This window comes from Anolis sagrei, chromosome 6 (assembly GCF_037176765.1).
Source record: "Anolis sagrei isolate rAnoSag1 chromosome 6, rAnoSag1.mat, whole genome shotgun sequence".
NCBI classification, from domain to species: domain Eukaryota; kingdom Metazoa; phylum Chordata; class Lepidosauria; order Squamata; family Dactyloidae; genus Anolis; species Anolis sagrei.
In genome coordinates this window covers 96,657,561-96,672,643 of record NC_090026.1, presented here as the reverse complement: position 1 = coordinate 96,672,643, position 15,083 = coordinate 96,657,561, and the positions used below count along the sequence as shown (strand labels likewise).

The 15,083-nt window shown below is 37.1% G+C and overlaps 1 protein-coding gene across 1 annotated transcript in view; it reads right to left on the bottom strand.

The window, feature by feature from the left end:
• AGMO (alkylglycerol monooxygenase) overlaps positions 1 to 15,083 on the bottom strand; it is a 149,010-nt gene that overhangs the window by 57,783 nt on the left and 76,144 nt on the right. Inside the window, exons 11-12 of the mRNA XM_060782152.2 lie at positions 10,480 to 10,562; positions 8,296 to 8,401 (exon numbers count right to left, since the gene is read on the bottom strand). Of these exons, the coding sequence (XP_060638135.2) occupies positions 8,296 to 8,401; positions 10,480 to 10,562 (189 nt within the window). The remainder of the gene's footprint in view (positions 1 to 8,295; positions 8,402 to 10,479; positions 10,563 to 15,083) is intronic.

Sequence of the window (15,083 nt, the reverse complement as noted above, 5' to 3'; positions counted from 1 at the left end):
GGAATAGAAATCACACTAAAACTGCCAGCATCCTTGCACAGACAGTCTATGAGAATATATATTAAGCCAGCTTTCTGCCAAATCACTTGCACTTTAGGCCAACAGTACCTTTCAAGTACACTTCGAATGCCAGCTGCCAAGCAAGAATTCATTATACCATGAATAGTTAAATATTATTTTAGCTTTCACATCTGCAGTTTCAAGCTTATACAGTAGCAATTCATTTGCACTCTGCATTATACCTGTCCACAGATTTAGGCACAGTGGCCAATCACAATATTCACACTTCTCACTGGTAGCTTAACAATCTTCTTTTCTTTACTTAAAATAGATGGCTGCACAGAATGCAAGAATTTCCAAAATATTTTTTTACTAATCCACAGAGAAACCGCTACAGCTATTTTAATGGGTCCACATCATAGGAAAAACATCATACTCAATGTTTAAAACAATCCCATACATCTGGCAGTGCTGCCATGTCTAATAAGCAGCTAATAAATTTAGACATTTAAAAAAAAAAACAAAGTTACTTTGATTAAATCAACCTGTATGCTTTCATATATCCTTAATTTTTGTCGTTGTCATTAACTGCTGTCAATTTCGATTAACAGTGACACTATGACCTTCAAGTCACCTATCATCAACAGCCACTCTCAGGTTTTGCAAACTTAAGGCTGTGACTTCCTTGAATTGAGTCAATCCATCTACAATACAACCTTCCTCTTTTCATCCTGCGTTCCACTCTACCAAGCATTGTCTTTTCTAGTGAACCATGACTTTTTTAAAAAAGTCTAAAATATGACAGTCTCAGTTTACTTATCTTAGCTTTGAGGGGGAGTTTAGGCCTAATTTGGTTTAGCATCTTTTTGTCTTTTTTGTCTTGGGGCTCCGCAACGCATACTTTCCTCTTCCTTCCCCCTCCAAGGTTTCCTCCTCTTTCCTGCTCCTCCCCTGCCTCCCTTGCCACCGAGATCCTTTCTCCCTCGCTTTCTTTGCTTCCAAAACCGTCCCACCGCTCAAGGGTCGGAAGGGGTTGGACTAGATGGCCCCTGAGGTTGCTCCTATTACTATTATTATTACAAAGGCTGGATGGCAATGGTCATCTGTTGGAGGTGCATTGATTGTGCTTTTTCTGCATGACAAAAGGGAGTTGCTGCTATTACTATTATTATTACAAAGGCTGGATGGCCATGGTCATCTGTAGGGGGTGCTTTGATTGTGCTTTTCCTGCATGGCAGGAAGAGTTTGGGCTGCATGGCGCCTGGGGTTACTCCTATTACTATTACTACTATTATTAGTAATAGCAATAGGAGCAACCTCAGGGGCTATTCAGCCCCTGGGCCATCCAGCCCCTGGATGAACCCTAAAAGATGGGTGGCCATCTGTTGGGGTTGCCTTGATTGTGCATTTCTTGCATGGCAAAAGGTTAAATTTGCTCAATAATATATAATGTATATATAATAAAATATAATAACATTTATTGAGGCTCCAAAAGAAAATTTTACTTCAAAGAAGGATTCTGCGGCTGAAAACGTTTGAGAACCTCTGGTCTAAAGTATCCACAGAACTTCAGCACCAAATCTCAAATGAGCCAATTCTATTCCAATGAGTCTTCTTCACTGTCTAACTTTCACAAACATGCATACATTTTGGGAATATGAAGGCATGGATAATTCTAACTTTAGTATTCAATAATATACCTTGAAACTTAATGATCTTGCCTAGTTCTTTCATAGTTGTCTCTCCAAGTACTAGTCGTTTTTTGCTCTAATATACACTGATTTATGACTCCATGCATATTTTTATTGTAATTGTTATCAAAGTACTATAAACAAGAATGATAAGCCAGAAAATGCTAAATGGAATGGAATTATTGTCCAAGTATCCAAGTACTATTGCTTGGCTCCTACTATCACCAGTAAATGAGCAACTTGTAAGCCACAGAAATATTAGAACTGTAAATCCAAGTTCAGACTTCTGGCTTGCCCGGCATATAAAATACTAAGTTTGAAGGCAGAGCTTGTAGTTGGCTTCTAGAGCCTGGCTTGTTAAAGAGTGACAGGTGCTAAATTTTATGTGGCTGTTATGTTGCTGGTTTTCATACAGATAGTATTTTCCCTGCTTCTTTCCACTTGAAGGCAAAGTCATGCAGGAACAGTCAGGAAATGTGCGCCAGCATACTTTCTTATTATTGCCAAGCCAAAATGTTCATCTTATAACAAGCCTCTATGCTCTCTATGTGTTCTGTTACAAAATGATTCATGGAAGATGTTCTTTATCTTTGGTACTGAATTAATGCCCTCCCACATTTGTTGCATCTTGAAAACTCTATATACATGACAATATTGGCTGAAAGTCTCTTGAAAAGAAACTGCTTTTGAGTCAACACACATTAGCAACATCTATTTCTACACTATTTCAGCCAAAATTATGTAACATGATGGATCTAATTTATTAGAGTCTAACCTACTTTTAAAACTGCAATAAACTCCAATTTTTGCCTTTTTTAGTTCCAACCCCCCCCCCCCCAAATATATTTAAAATGAATACTTTCAGTTTGAACTCTTTATTTTGTATTCTTCATTATCAAGAAGATGGCATATTTGTATAGTGTAACCAGTTTCCCTTATTTTAAAATGCCATTAATTCAATTAAAAGACTCTTTCTGGTTCTGTTATACATTTGTCAGCTATTTTCAAATGAAAGAATATTGAATTATTATTCCTACAGTAGACTGAATACCTTGTTGTCTGAATATCTTCCACAAGATTGAATCATAAGAGAACTGTCATACCTGTGAAATTACAGTATGCGAACAGTAACATGTGCAGAATGATATAATTACACTTGATGGCAGTAATAGCACACACTGGAGGCTATTAATAATACACAGAACTCTCACCAGTCTCACAAATGAAGCATCTCTTGAGTGGAGAAGTAACTCGATGAGCACAGGCATAATTTGTCTATTTCACTAGATCTGTTTGCACAAATAATGGCCTGAAATCTCAATGGCGTAATTTATATTTCTGCATAAACTTAAGGAAGCAACTCCTTTTTGTGTATGTTTTCATTAGATCCGATGTCTCCTTAAATCCTGATGACCTCAATGGGTCTACAAGAATGGGTAACACAACAAGCCACCTTTCTGCTAAAGCCCTATAAAAAGCACCAAGGGTTTGTGTGTGAGTTTGTTCTTTTATTTGTCAGAAGGGGACAACCACAGATACCTGATTCAATCAATACTTGAGATGATTTACAATAAACCATGTATCTGCCTTTACATTAATTTTTGACCTATGGTGACTCCATGAATTTCTTAGGCAAGGAATACTCAGAGGTGGTTTTGGCTTCCTCTGAAACAGCACAATAAAACAATAAAAACCATAAAATAAATAAAACAATAAAACCATAAAAACCATAAAATACATCCAGTTAAACAAATCGAAAAACAAAACAGGAAAATTAAGAACAATAAAAAGAGAGGTCCCCTAAAATGTATAATAACGCAGATAAGCTCTTTGTAAAAATCAAGGCATGACAGTTATTACTAAAGATTTGGCACAGTGCTTTTGTTTTTAAAAACAGTCTAAAGGACACCCTCCACAAAAAAAGTATTGTAACGCCTGATAGATCTCCAAAGCTATAAAGTATAACTGGTTCTTAGAAACTAGCAAAATAGTCATTTAAAAATTGACATGAAATAAAAATTAAAAACAGATTTTTTTTCTTAAAGCAGGTGGAGAAAAATGATACAACTGCATAACCTAACAAGAAAAATATTCTGCAAAATGTGAAAAGAAAACCCAAATTATGTCATGAAAGGAAAGCAAAAAGCTAATATCCAGGTTTTAACTGTTCAAACAATGTCACTCTGAAATTACAACAATTACGTTGAAATGAGTCCATGAGGCCTGATTGCTGCTGCCCACGGTCCAGTTCATATGCTCACAATTGATGTGGTAAAGTTATCACAAGGTGATTTTGCCTCATTAATTTCACAGTGTGAAAATCCATGCCCAACCATCCCCATGTGATGATAGGTGATACTTTCCATGCCTTGACAACTGACAGGATGACTGACATGGAAGGTTCCAGCTGTCATCACATGGAGAGGTGCCCATAATCGGCACTGTATGAAACTGATGAGGTGAAATAATCTCATCATAACGTTACCACATCAAAAGCAAACAAGGGAATTAGACCTAAATTCCACCCCTTTTAGGGATATGAGTGCAAATCAAGATGATAGACTGCTGCAAGGCAATTTCTAATAGGAACATATAATGGAATTTTCAGTATGACCCTATCATTTCATACAGCTAAGAGCAAATGGTGAGATTTAGGCATACTCAGAGAGACACAAATGAGATAATGTGCTGTCAAAGGTTTCCATGGCCAGAATCACTGGGTTGCTGTGAGTTTTCCAGGTTGTATGGTCATGTTCCAGAAGATATATTATAAACCTCTCTTGCCCAGTTTCCAACAGACCCCTCAACCTCTGAGGATGCCTGCCATAGATGTGGGCAAAACGTCAGGAGATAATGCTTCTGGAGCATGGCCATACAGCCCGGAAAACTCACAGCAAACCACAAATGGGATACTTAACAAATGCGATGGTTCATAGTGCTACGAAAATTATTTGGGGATAAGGGAGAACCATCAGCATTTTAAAGACTGAAACTTTTACTATTAAGTAGATTCAGAAGTAAACTCTACCAGATAATTCAGCATACTATATTCCTTACTCAATGTAATCTCCTGGAAGGTTGTGAGCAAATATTAGTTGTGCATGAATGAGCAGAATACAGCATGAATGTCACTCCAAAGCCAACTACTCCAATGTTATTCAAATGAGATGACACACTACTTCTCTCTCCTGCTTTGTACTACATACCTCAGGGGAAAACTGTCTAAGTAGCAGCTAATTATGCCAATGCTTTTAAAAAAAAAAAAAACCTCAAAATGAAGCATGGAGGGCCTGATCCTGATCAGAATCCCTTTGGCTTCCCAATGTAAAATATCTCTAGATCCTCATCTGCAGTTTGTATAGGAAAATAAACCCAATCTCTTCAACTGGAGCCTTCAATTCCATACAAGTATGGTACTTCCCTCTCCAATTCAAACAAAGGCTGCATGTTACACATTGAATATTTAAAACTAGTGATAATCTTAACTTTTTTTTTCATCTCATGAACAAACAGTAATAACTACTCGCTAGAGAGGATTCTGTTTTGTGAATTTTAGCTGATTTTTTTTGTATTTTGGAATTTTCTGGGTTTTGTACAATACTTCAGTATTTTCCCAAAATTCTTTTCAATGTAATTTTCACCAAAAAAAAAAAAAACCTGAAAAATCCTTTGCTAGTTGACATGGCGAGAATAGCAGTGAAGTGGTTATTTTACTACTTTCTAAAATATGTGAATACTATTTTGAGAGTTTCTGCAATGAAACTTTGACAATATATTTTGAAGAGATATTCCATCCTAAAAAGTTCTAGTAGGCTTTGTAGTGGCATTTTAAATCAACAGAGAAAACTGAAAAGGTATTATTTCCAATATTATCTGATCCATAAAGCAGCTTCTATGTACATTTTTCCTACTTATTAAAATGTTATGGGAAAGAATGGATGCTGATTTTTCAGAATGTGAAAGAGGGGAAGATTATACTTTTATATGGAGCGTGTATGAAATACCTACCTGTTTTTCATAACACATATAGAATTGATGCATTCTCTCGCACAGTTGTTATTTACGGCAATCATGACGGGATAGGAACTTCTTAATAAATCATTAGAAAGCTAGAACACAAAATAGTTTCTACAATTCCTTATTTACTGTAAAATATATACAAATATGTAAATACTTGGAATGCTGGAAAAATATTTGTATCAGATTATTATATCTATCTGGGTAAATTTGTATTCTGCATTTGTATGCCATGTTATATCTTCGTTTATTATTGCTTTGATTCATCAAACAGAAATGACATGAATGTTGTCAGATGTTCCTTTTGTAGCAATAACTACAGACAACATCATAATTTCTAGTTTCACATAACCACTCGGTGCAGTCTAAGAACTATGAAATCCAAACAATAGTTGCTTTATTTATTTTTCCTGTGATGAAACAGATTTTAAGTCTCATCTTGGACGATATACTTGACAGTTTCCAACCTGACTTGTTTTTCTCTTCCTCAAATAGTTATAAATATATACTTTCTGATTGTAATTAAGGCCTGTAAAAATTCTTCCCTTGATTTTACCACCTGAAACTGCAGCTGTTGGCTGACACTATCAAAGCCTCACAATTCCAAATTCACGTGCAAATCTCATCATGGGCAGACATTTCTAATTGATTCCAGAAGTCTTTCTTTTGCACAGATCAGGGGGCAGGAGAAGAATAATGAGCAGCTTCCAAACGGTGGGCTCTGAACTTCAGGCATGGCTATTTTAAAAGCTCTAACTTGGCTGCCCTGCCAGAAATGCACAGCAATTTTACGGTCAATTGGCAAAAGCATCTGGAACCATACATCATCATCTTTAGTTGGTGGTGGTGAAGCCAGCTCACACACCAACTAAGGCTAACATCGGTAATGACTCTGTCACACCTAAGTGGAAACTAACTTACTCCATTGAATGCAAGGTTCAAATATGACTTTTTCCAATGATATTAATGCCCCAGGGCTCTTATCATGGCCAATGGGTCCACCTTATGTGTATAATGCAGCAGATTATTATTTTAAGATAACTTCACAAATTAATATTAGGCATTCAACATGATTTTGTTTAAATCTATGAATGCTAACACAGCTGTCTAATACAAAGTTTTGTAGGGGTTTCTAACCATCACTCCCTCACTCTCTTTAGTTACTTTGAACTACTTTGAGTCTTTATTTGGCAGAGAAAAAGTGGGATATAAATACTAATAATAGTAATAAGAAGAATTTCCAAGAATTTCCTCTTTCTCTTTTAGATGATGTAGCCTGGAGGTTAGGCTTGGCTATGAAGTGGTATGAAATTTCTTTGATTTACAGTGGAACACTGCTGGAAACTTCAGGCAATGCTCAAGATACGGAAGTCTACCTTGTGAAATAGATCCAAGCATACCGTCAAGATATTTTCCTTTCTTAGCACAAATAGCAGTCTAGGTGCATAGCGCCTAGACAGGGCATTGAAGACAAGGCATGAAATTCCACAAGTGCTCTCTCCCTATTCCTGATGGAAAAGTACAATAAAATCTTAGTAAACAGCTGACAATTTGTTGCTCTTTTATGACTCTTTAAATGTGTAGTAGCTGCTTTATTCTACCTAACAATAGGATTGGCCCTATTAGAATGCACATAGAAGACACTAACCCTAGGATTCAAAATTAATGATAGAACCACTGTTTTTCATGATATATGTTCAACTTTCTTCTCTCACATTGGTGACTGTTCTCTGGTCAAATATGTTTATGAACTACCCAGGTAACTGTGGTTTCTATGTACAGTACTTCTTTCAAATTACAATGTACAAATTTGTACATAATAGGAGAAATTGTTGCAAGAGTGGAGAAAAATATGGCTGCTCTATGTTGGATACAATTGAACTGTCCCTGTTTCAGTAGCACATAGTTTCCTTTTGCCTATATCTTTTGACTTGAAAGTTGAGGAAGGAAACATATTATGAAACGATCAAGTCCATAGACATTCAAGAATACATCTCAATATGGTGCTTTGAACTACAAGTTAACTAGTGCCATATATAATGGTTAGAGCAGTTTTCTTCAACTTGGTCCTCTCTAGCTGTGATGGTTGTGACTGGTGTGAGTTGCAATTCAACACTTATGAAGCAAACTGGATTGAGAAAGACTTGGCAAAAGGAATGGAATAAGCCAAAGGAAAATCATGTAAAAATTCCCATTCAGCAGTTAAATTCAATCTGTGACTTCCAGACGGTCCAAACAATCTCTCAACCCTTCTTTTACTGCTGTTGTGAAGATAAAATGGGAGAAGATATGGGGGGAAAGGAGCATAAAAATTGCACACATTGAGTTGGGTTCATTAGGAAAATAGTGAAAAGTAAATTCCCTATCATCAGTTTAAAAGTATAAGGGCAAATTATGTAAGACTCTTCTTCCTTGACAGTTTAGACACATCCCCAGTACTTCGCTTATCTGTAAATATAAATTTTATAGTATCACATCTGGTTTATAATGAATGCCAGTTTTCTATGGTCCTAAAACATCTTCACATTTAGTCACCACACACACAAACTAACGCAGGAAAAATAAACCACTAAAATGAAGTGCTTACCTCATATATGATTGATAGAAGTGGGATATATGTTTTCAAATAGCCGAATTTGTGGAGAGCCAGAAAAGTAGAACAGCGGGCAAATTCCAAGAAACCAGCTTCAGGTCTAAAGTAATTAAGTGAAATTAGTCAGGTCTTTTTTCATGTTCTTTAGCTGTACTTCTGATCAGAGATTATGTAAGCATAGTAGTAGTAGTAATAGTAGTAGTGGTAATAATATACTGAGGGGACTCAGAGCACATTACAGAATACATTTATGGTAAAGATTCAATGACATTATACAATTAACAAAGACAGTTGATACATAGAGGCAAGGCTTCCTTCTTTTTTTCATTTCCAGCATCTGGAGGCTATGCTCGATTCAACCATGGCAAGGTGCTTTTGTTCCGTTTTTTTATACCAAGGAGCCTGCTGTTGTCCATGGATTCCCTGTCAGCATGTCTTCAGGGTGCATTTTACCTCCCCATGAAAGCAGTACCTATTGATCTACTCACATTGCTGTTTTCGAACTGCTAGGTAAGCAGAAGCTCACCCCATCCGCAGCTTGAACTGCCAGTCTTCCGGTTAGCAAGACTTTCTGTAGCTGGTGGTTTAACTCACTATGCTAACCATGGCCCCCTAAACATCCCTAAACCATTTTGTCAGTATGTCAAAGCTACAGTTTAAGACTGTTATAGTCATAATCCTACCTGTTTATACTTATTATTATGTTTAAGTTTATTTATATCCTGCTTTTTCTCTCCACAAGGAAACTATATATGAGACTGAAAAAATGTTCCAGAGAATATGTGTTATGTTCTTCCCCCAATGCAGAACCTCGATTATTTATAAAAATCTCATTTATACAAATAATTTTGCAATACATTAAAATTTAATTATGCTAGATAAAATAAGAACACCTTAAAAACCAAAAATTTCCATCTAACCTACATTTTTGTGGACTGCCACTCATTGGTCTCAAATGCATTACATTGCGATAGTAAAATAATGCAATTGAGAAGCCCAAAATACTCTATTCTTGTATTTCCTCTGTGCAATGAAATAAATGTATTCAATTTATTTCCCATTTCCCATTTCCTTTCCCTTTAAATATTTTAAGAAATGTTAGATTTAATTTGCATTAACATTTACATTTATAACATGTTTTTATTTGTCTAGATTGTGTTTAGTTTTTCATTCATTAATTCATTCTGTTTTTGGCTTATTTTTTGCTTATTTTAAATGGAAAACCAGTCCGCTTTCTCCAGTGAGTTTAGTTGTTTTTAACTCAAATGGAATGGAAAGGTAAAAGAACCCAATCTATAGGGCATAGATTATTTAAGGAATAGTCTTTTATTTGGAAGGAATGTGATCACTGCTTTGTTCCTTGGAATTCTAGGAAAAATTATTACTCTTTAAAGAAGCTAGTTATTTTAGTCATTACTCAGATAATACCATAGGTCCATTACATCTTACTGCATTGCAGTCTGAAAAGTAATTGAATGAGTTACTGATCACTGTCAAACTGTCATTGATGTTACTATGGCTCCATTGAGGGGCAAACACATTAAAATGACTGTTGATTCCCCCAAGTGGCCAGTTCAGATATTTCACCTTGAAAATTATGAGAAAAATGCAAACATCATTACAAAGAAATCATTTCCATGTGTTGAACAAAATAGCCATACACATAAGCTATTCTTCTCTCTCTCTCTCTCATTGTTTAGGCTGGGTCATCAGGGACATCCAATCATGAAGAGAGAAAGCAAGCCTTTGGCAATTTTTAGTAATCAACATGACTTCTTCCACCATACTAGATGAAAGTGCCATTAGCATTATAATCAGCCTGCAATTGATATGTTCCTGTAGGAAGGAGAACGCTGCATAGCAAGTGTGATTTAACTAAATTTCAGCACAACATTGTTGTTCCAGACTGGAGAGGGGGGAAACGACCATTTTTGGAAGTAGTAGGGTCTAACGTTGACCCTTTAGAATTCATCAAATCTACAATAACCAAGATCTCTTCACCATGAGCATTAATACAGTTTTGAAGGGTATGAAGACAGTAATATTTCTGAAAAGTGTGTGTGTCATTTTGGCATCTGTTCCCTTGTGTAAGGTCAACATCGTAACAGACAATTTTGCTAGTCAAAAAACTTTATTTTCTACTGAAGGGATACAGAAAGGAATTGCTCAATTACTTACCTTTGCTCCATCAGGAAGCCAATGGAGGTCAATGTCAGGATAATGTAGCCAACTCTCATGAGCAGAGTTACCTGTGATAACGTCTGTTAAACCAACAAGCAGACAAATTACTCATTTACGCTAGTTCTCTGGAGGGATATTGTATTCTAAACTTGCCAGTGAGGCCGTCTGAACTTTCTCTTTCAATTATAGTTCTTTGTTACTGTCTGCTTTTAGAGTAGTCTGATACTCTGAACTTTACAGCTAAAAATCCACTGCAGATTCTCTATTCCCCCTTAATGTCATTATGTTTCAAGGCTGAAGGTTACAAAAATTGGATATTTTCCCCAAAATCATTCTTCACACAATGTTAGTCTTGAAAATAATTCTTTCACTCCTATTATGGTTTCCTCTCCTGACATTTGTTGAACCTTTGATGACCTGAACCAAAGGGGTAGACCTGTTTTCTAAATAAATATCATATCACGTATCTGCTCTTTTTCTCCCCAACCCTTAATAGCATTACATCTTTGTATTTTCCAATCTCAGCTCTCGAGAGGGTAGCGGCAACTGAAAACATTATCCTGTTTAAAAATGCAGAAAAGAAAATAAGACAAGAAGCTTGATAATTTATCACAGTTTCAACATGATCTCACATATATCCCTTTGCTTCTTAGCAGTTCAGTACGTTAACTCAGAATCTATACAACACTTGAAGTATTCTGCATGTGCATTTGATTCTGGTGAAACATTAACTTAGTCATATTCTGCTCAGTTCTGGTACAAAGATTCTGGGTTTAAATTCTCAACAGAGATTAAGTAAATGGGGTAAAATGATAGGATTACTGTTTGACTGTGTGCCCTCTTGTATACTGGGGGCAGATTTTTTAAACTCCCAGGGCAAGATAGGAAGAGCAGTGACAGCATTTAAGAGCAACTTTCTGCCAGAAAAGACTTTTATTAGAGAGGTATCAAGGAAGTGAATGAAGACAGACACTATAAAAATAAATCTTTTTTGAAATTTAATGCCCCAATGCTCTCAAACAGGACTGCACAACTCATCACTGCAACAGGCACATTTACATTCTGATTAATGGAGAAGGGCCATACCTACATATTAACTACATAAAAGCATTTTCCCTATAGCTTCCTCCCTATAAGCATGTCTGACCCCTTTCCCCTCACTTTCTCTGCACCCCTTTCTCCTCTGCTTTCTCTACACATTCTCTTCTATTGATTCCAGGTTACTAACTGGTGCAACTTACAGGGAGCGGTCAACCCCCCTGTTTAAGGAGCTACATTGGCTGCCGTTCATCTTCCGGTCTTAATTCAAGGTGCAGGTTCTTACCTACAAAGCCCTGAATGGTTTTATCTACTTGACTGCAATTCTGTGTACAAAGCCACATGATCTCTTCGATCATTCGGAGATGTCCTGCTCGCGCTCCCACCTCCCTCGCAGGCGCAATTGGTGGGGACGAGGGAGAGGGCCTACTCGGTGGTGGCCCCCCGATTCTGGAACTCACTTCCAAAGGATATCAGGCATGCCCCAACATTGGCAGTCTTTAAGAAGAGCCTGAAAACGTGGCTATTCCAGTGTGCCTTCCCACAATAAAGGAACAACTCCCAGCAAAATGTCCTTACAAATGCACTTTAACCATTGGGTTGTGCTGGACTGTACCTCTCACTTTTTTAAAAACCCTCCTACAAGATATAGCCTATCTTGTCATACCCAGCGTTATTTTTTAAATTTTAAATAATTACATCTGGCCTGGCCATAAGCTTTTAAATTCTGTGTGCTATTGTTATATGTGATTCATATTATTTTGTACTGCTTTGCACTGTTGTTATTGCTTTTCTGTTGTGATGCATTATTGGGCTTGGCTTCATGTAAGCCACTCCGAGTCCCTTGGGGAGATGGTGGCGGGGTATAAATAAAGTATTATTATTATTATTATTATTATTATTATTATTATTTGTCTTTATTGCCATAGATTTTGAGTACCCCGCCATTCCCTATTCCACAAATCTTTCTGAATCCCTTTTGTTTGTTTTTTTTTGTCATCCCCATGGCAACTTTTCTGCACCTCATTTTCTACAAATATCCTTCCTATTGGCTTTGGGCATACCTACATTGACCATTTAGGTGTGAGGGAGGATCAACCGGCTGACAGCCACAAAATGTATGCAGGATGATTTGGTTTAACCCAGGAAAGGTCACAAAATGCATCAGCACAGAGTTAAAATATCTCATTTGAAAGCCCAAATCCTGCATCAGGATTTGGGCTATTCCCTGAGTTCTGGCTGTAAAGACGGAACTAGATGCGGTTGTCCCAACAGCCACCCCACAATCCCCTGGCTCCTGTCCTTTCCCTCAGTGTCACCACGAATAGTCAAAGCAATGGTATTCCCCGTAGTCACCTACGGATGTGAGAGCTGGACCAGAGGGAAGGCTGAGCAAAGGAAGATAGATGCTTTTGAACTGTGGTGTTGGAGGAAAGTTCTGAGAGTGCCTTGGACCGTGAGAAGACCCAACCAGTCCATACTTCAAGAAATAAAGCTTGATTGCTCATTGCAGGGAAGGATATTAGAGGCCAAGATGAAGTACTTTGGCCACATCATGAGAAGAAAGGAAAGCTTAGAAAAGACAATGATTCTAGGGGAAACGGAAGGAAAAAGGAAGAGGGGCCAACCAAGGGCAAGATGGATGGATGGTATCCTTGAAGTGACTGGCTTGACTCTGAAGGAACTGAGGGTGGTGATGGCTGACATGGCGCTCTGGGGTGGGATGGTCCATGAGGTCACAAAGAGTCAGAAGCAATTGAATGAATGAACAACAACAATTCTTTAACTTTTACTAATTTTGGGTCCCCAGATATTATTGAGTAATAACTCAAATTTGATTATCCACCATGAGGACTGGGGATAACAAACTGAAGAAGAGAGAAATCCTTGAGTATCAAAGAAAGCAAAGAAAAAAATTCCAATAGATATGCACAGAAAGAATTAATCAAATTCTTGCCTATTGTAAGGCCACACAGTCCCCTTCAGAGTTGAGAAGGGCAAGACACAAATATGGTATATAAATAAATAAATAAACACTAAAAAAAACCCCAAAAGTTGCCAATAGAAGGGAAAATTTCATCATACCCTTGGGTTGAAAATACCGCTGCTTAATTCTAGGTTGGTGAATGGGATAACAACTGTCACTCAGGGCATAATTGTAGAGGAGCATCCCAATCAGGCCTGTAGCACAGAGACCTGGTTGGTCCAAAGTTCTCATTAGTAACATGGACCGTTACTAAAGTTGCCTATTGGTAGAATTCTTCCAGCAAGCTATATGCTTAAAAAAACACATACCACACACACACACACACACACACACACACAAAGATATTGGAGAGAAGTTTCCATCATAATCTGGACCACCATGTTATTTTATGTGGCCCTCCAGATGCTGGACTAGAATTCCTGTACTCCTCATCATTAGACGTCCTGATTAGAGCTGATGGGAGTTGTGATAAAGTAACACTTGGAAGACTGCAGTTTGTTCTGTTTAGTCAGGATAGTGAGATTTGAGTTTGGATGCAAGGCTTGTGGATTTGGTGACTTTAAAATGTTCTTTAACCTTTCCCCAACCTCAGAGCAACAAGTGCTTTTGGGTTGCAATCCCCATTTCACTTGTAATACTCTCTAGCCACTGATATTTCATGGCAGACACAGCCAATCAATAATACTACGAAGGTGCAAACACAACAAAGCATGGTTTGCTGTCAGGATTTTATAGGGTTTCTGTCTTGTACATTTATTTCTACTTGAGTCTAATAAATTATTCCAATACTACACTGGATAACTAGTTTGCCCCAGAAATATATAACCTGAATAACAGTTCTACTGTTAAATTCCAATTTAACATTCTGCTTGCTTTTTTTGTATACAGAAGTACTATACAGAGGTACTAGCATCATTTTATTAAGCTTAGCATATCCTTGGCATATCCCCTGCATTCCCTAATACAGGGGTCCTCAAACTGAGGCCCGAGGGCCAAATACGGCCCTCCAAGGTCATTTACCCAGCCCTTGCTCAGGGTCAACCTAAATCTGAAATGACTTGAAAGCACACAACAACAATAACAACATTCCTATCTCATCAGCCAAAAGCAGGCCCACACTTCCCATTGATATACTAATAAGTTTATATTTGTTAAAATTGTTCTTCATTTTAATTACTGTATTGTTTTAAAGTGTTTTTGCACTACAAGTAAGATATGTGCACTGTGCATAGGAATTCATTCAAATTATAATCCGGCCCTCCAACAGTTTGAGGGACTGTGACCTGGCCCTCTGTTTAAAAAGTTTGAGGACCCCTGCCCTAATATTTGTAATATCCATGCTGATTGAGAGATTAAATAAAATGCCCAATAATGAGCTTTATTTCTTCTGACTGAGCAATTTTATCTATATTTATTAACACTATTTATTAACACTATATTTATTAAATGCAGTACATTTGTCAATTCTAAAGCATACTGAAATACTTTGACAAAATATTCTTTTTTAAAAAAGTAATATATTTGTATGGTGAATTTTTATAGAGTTTCATATAGTCTTCCAAACCGAAAATGTGGC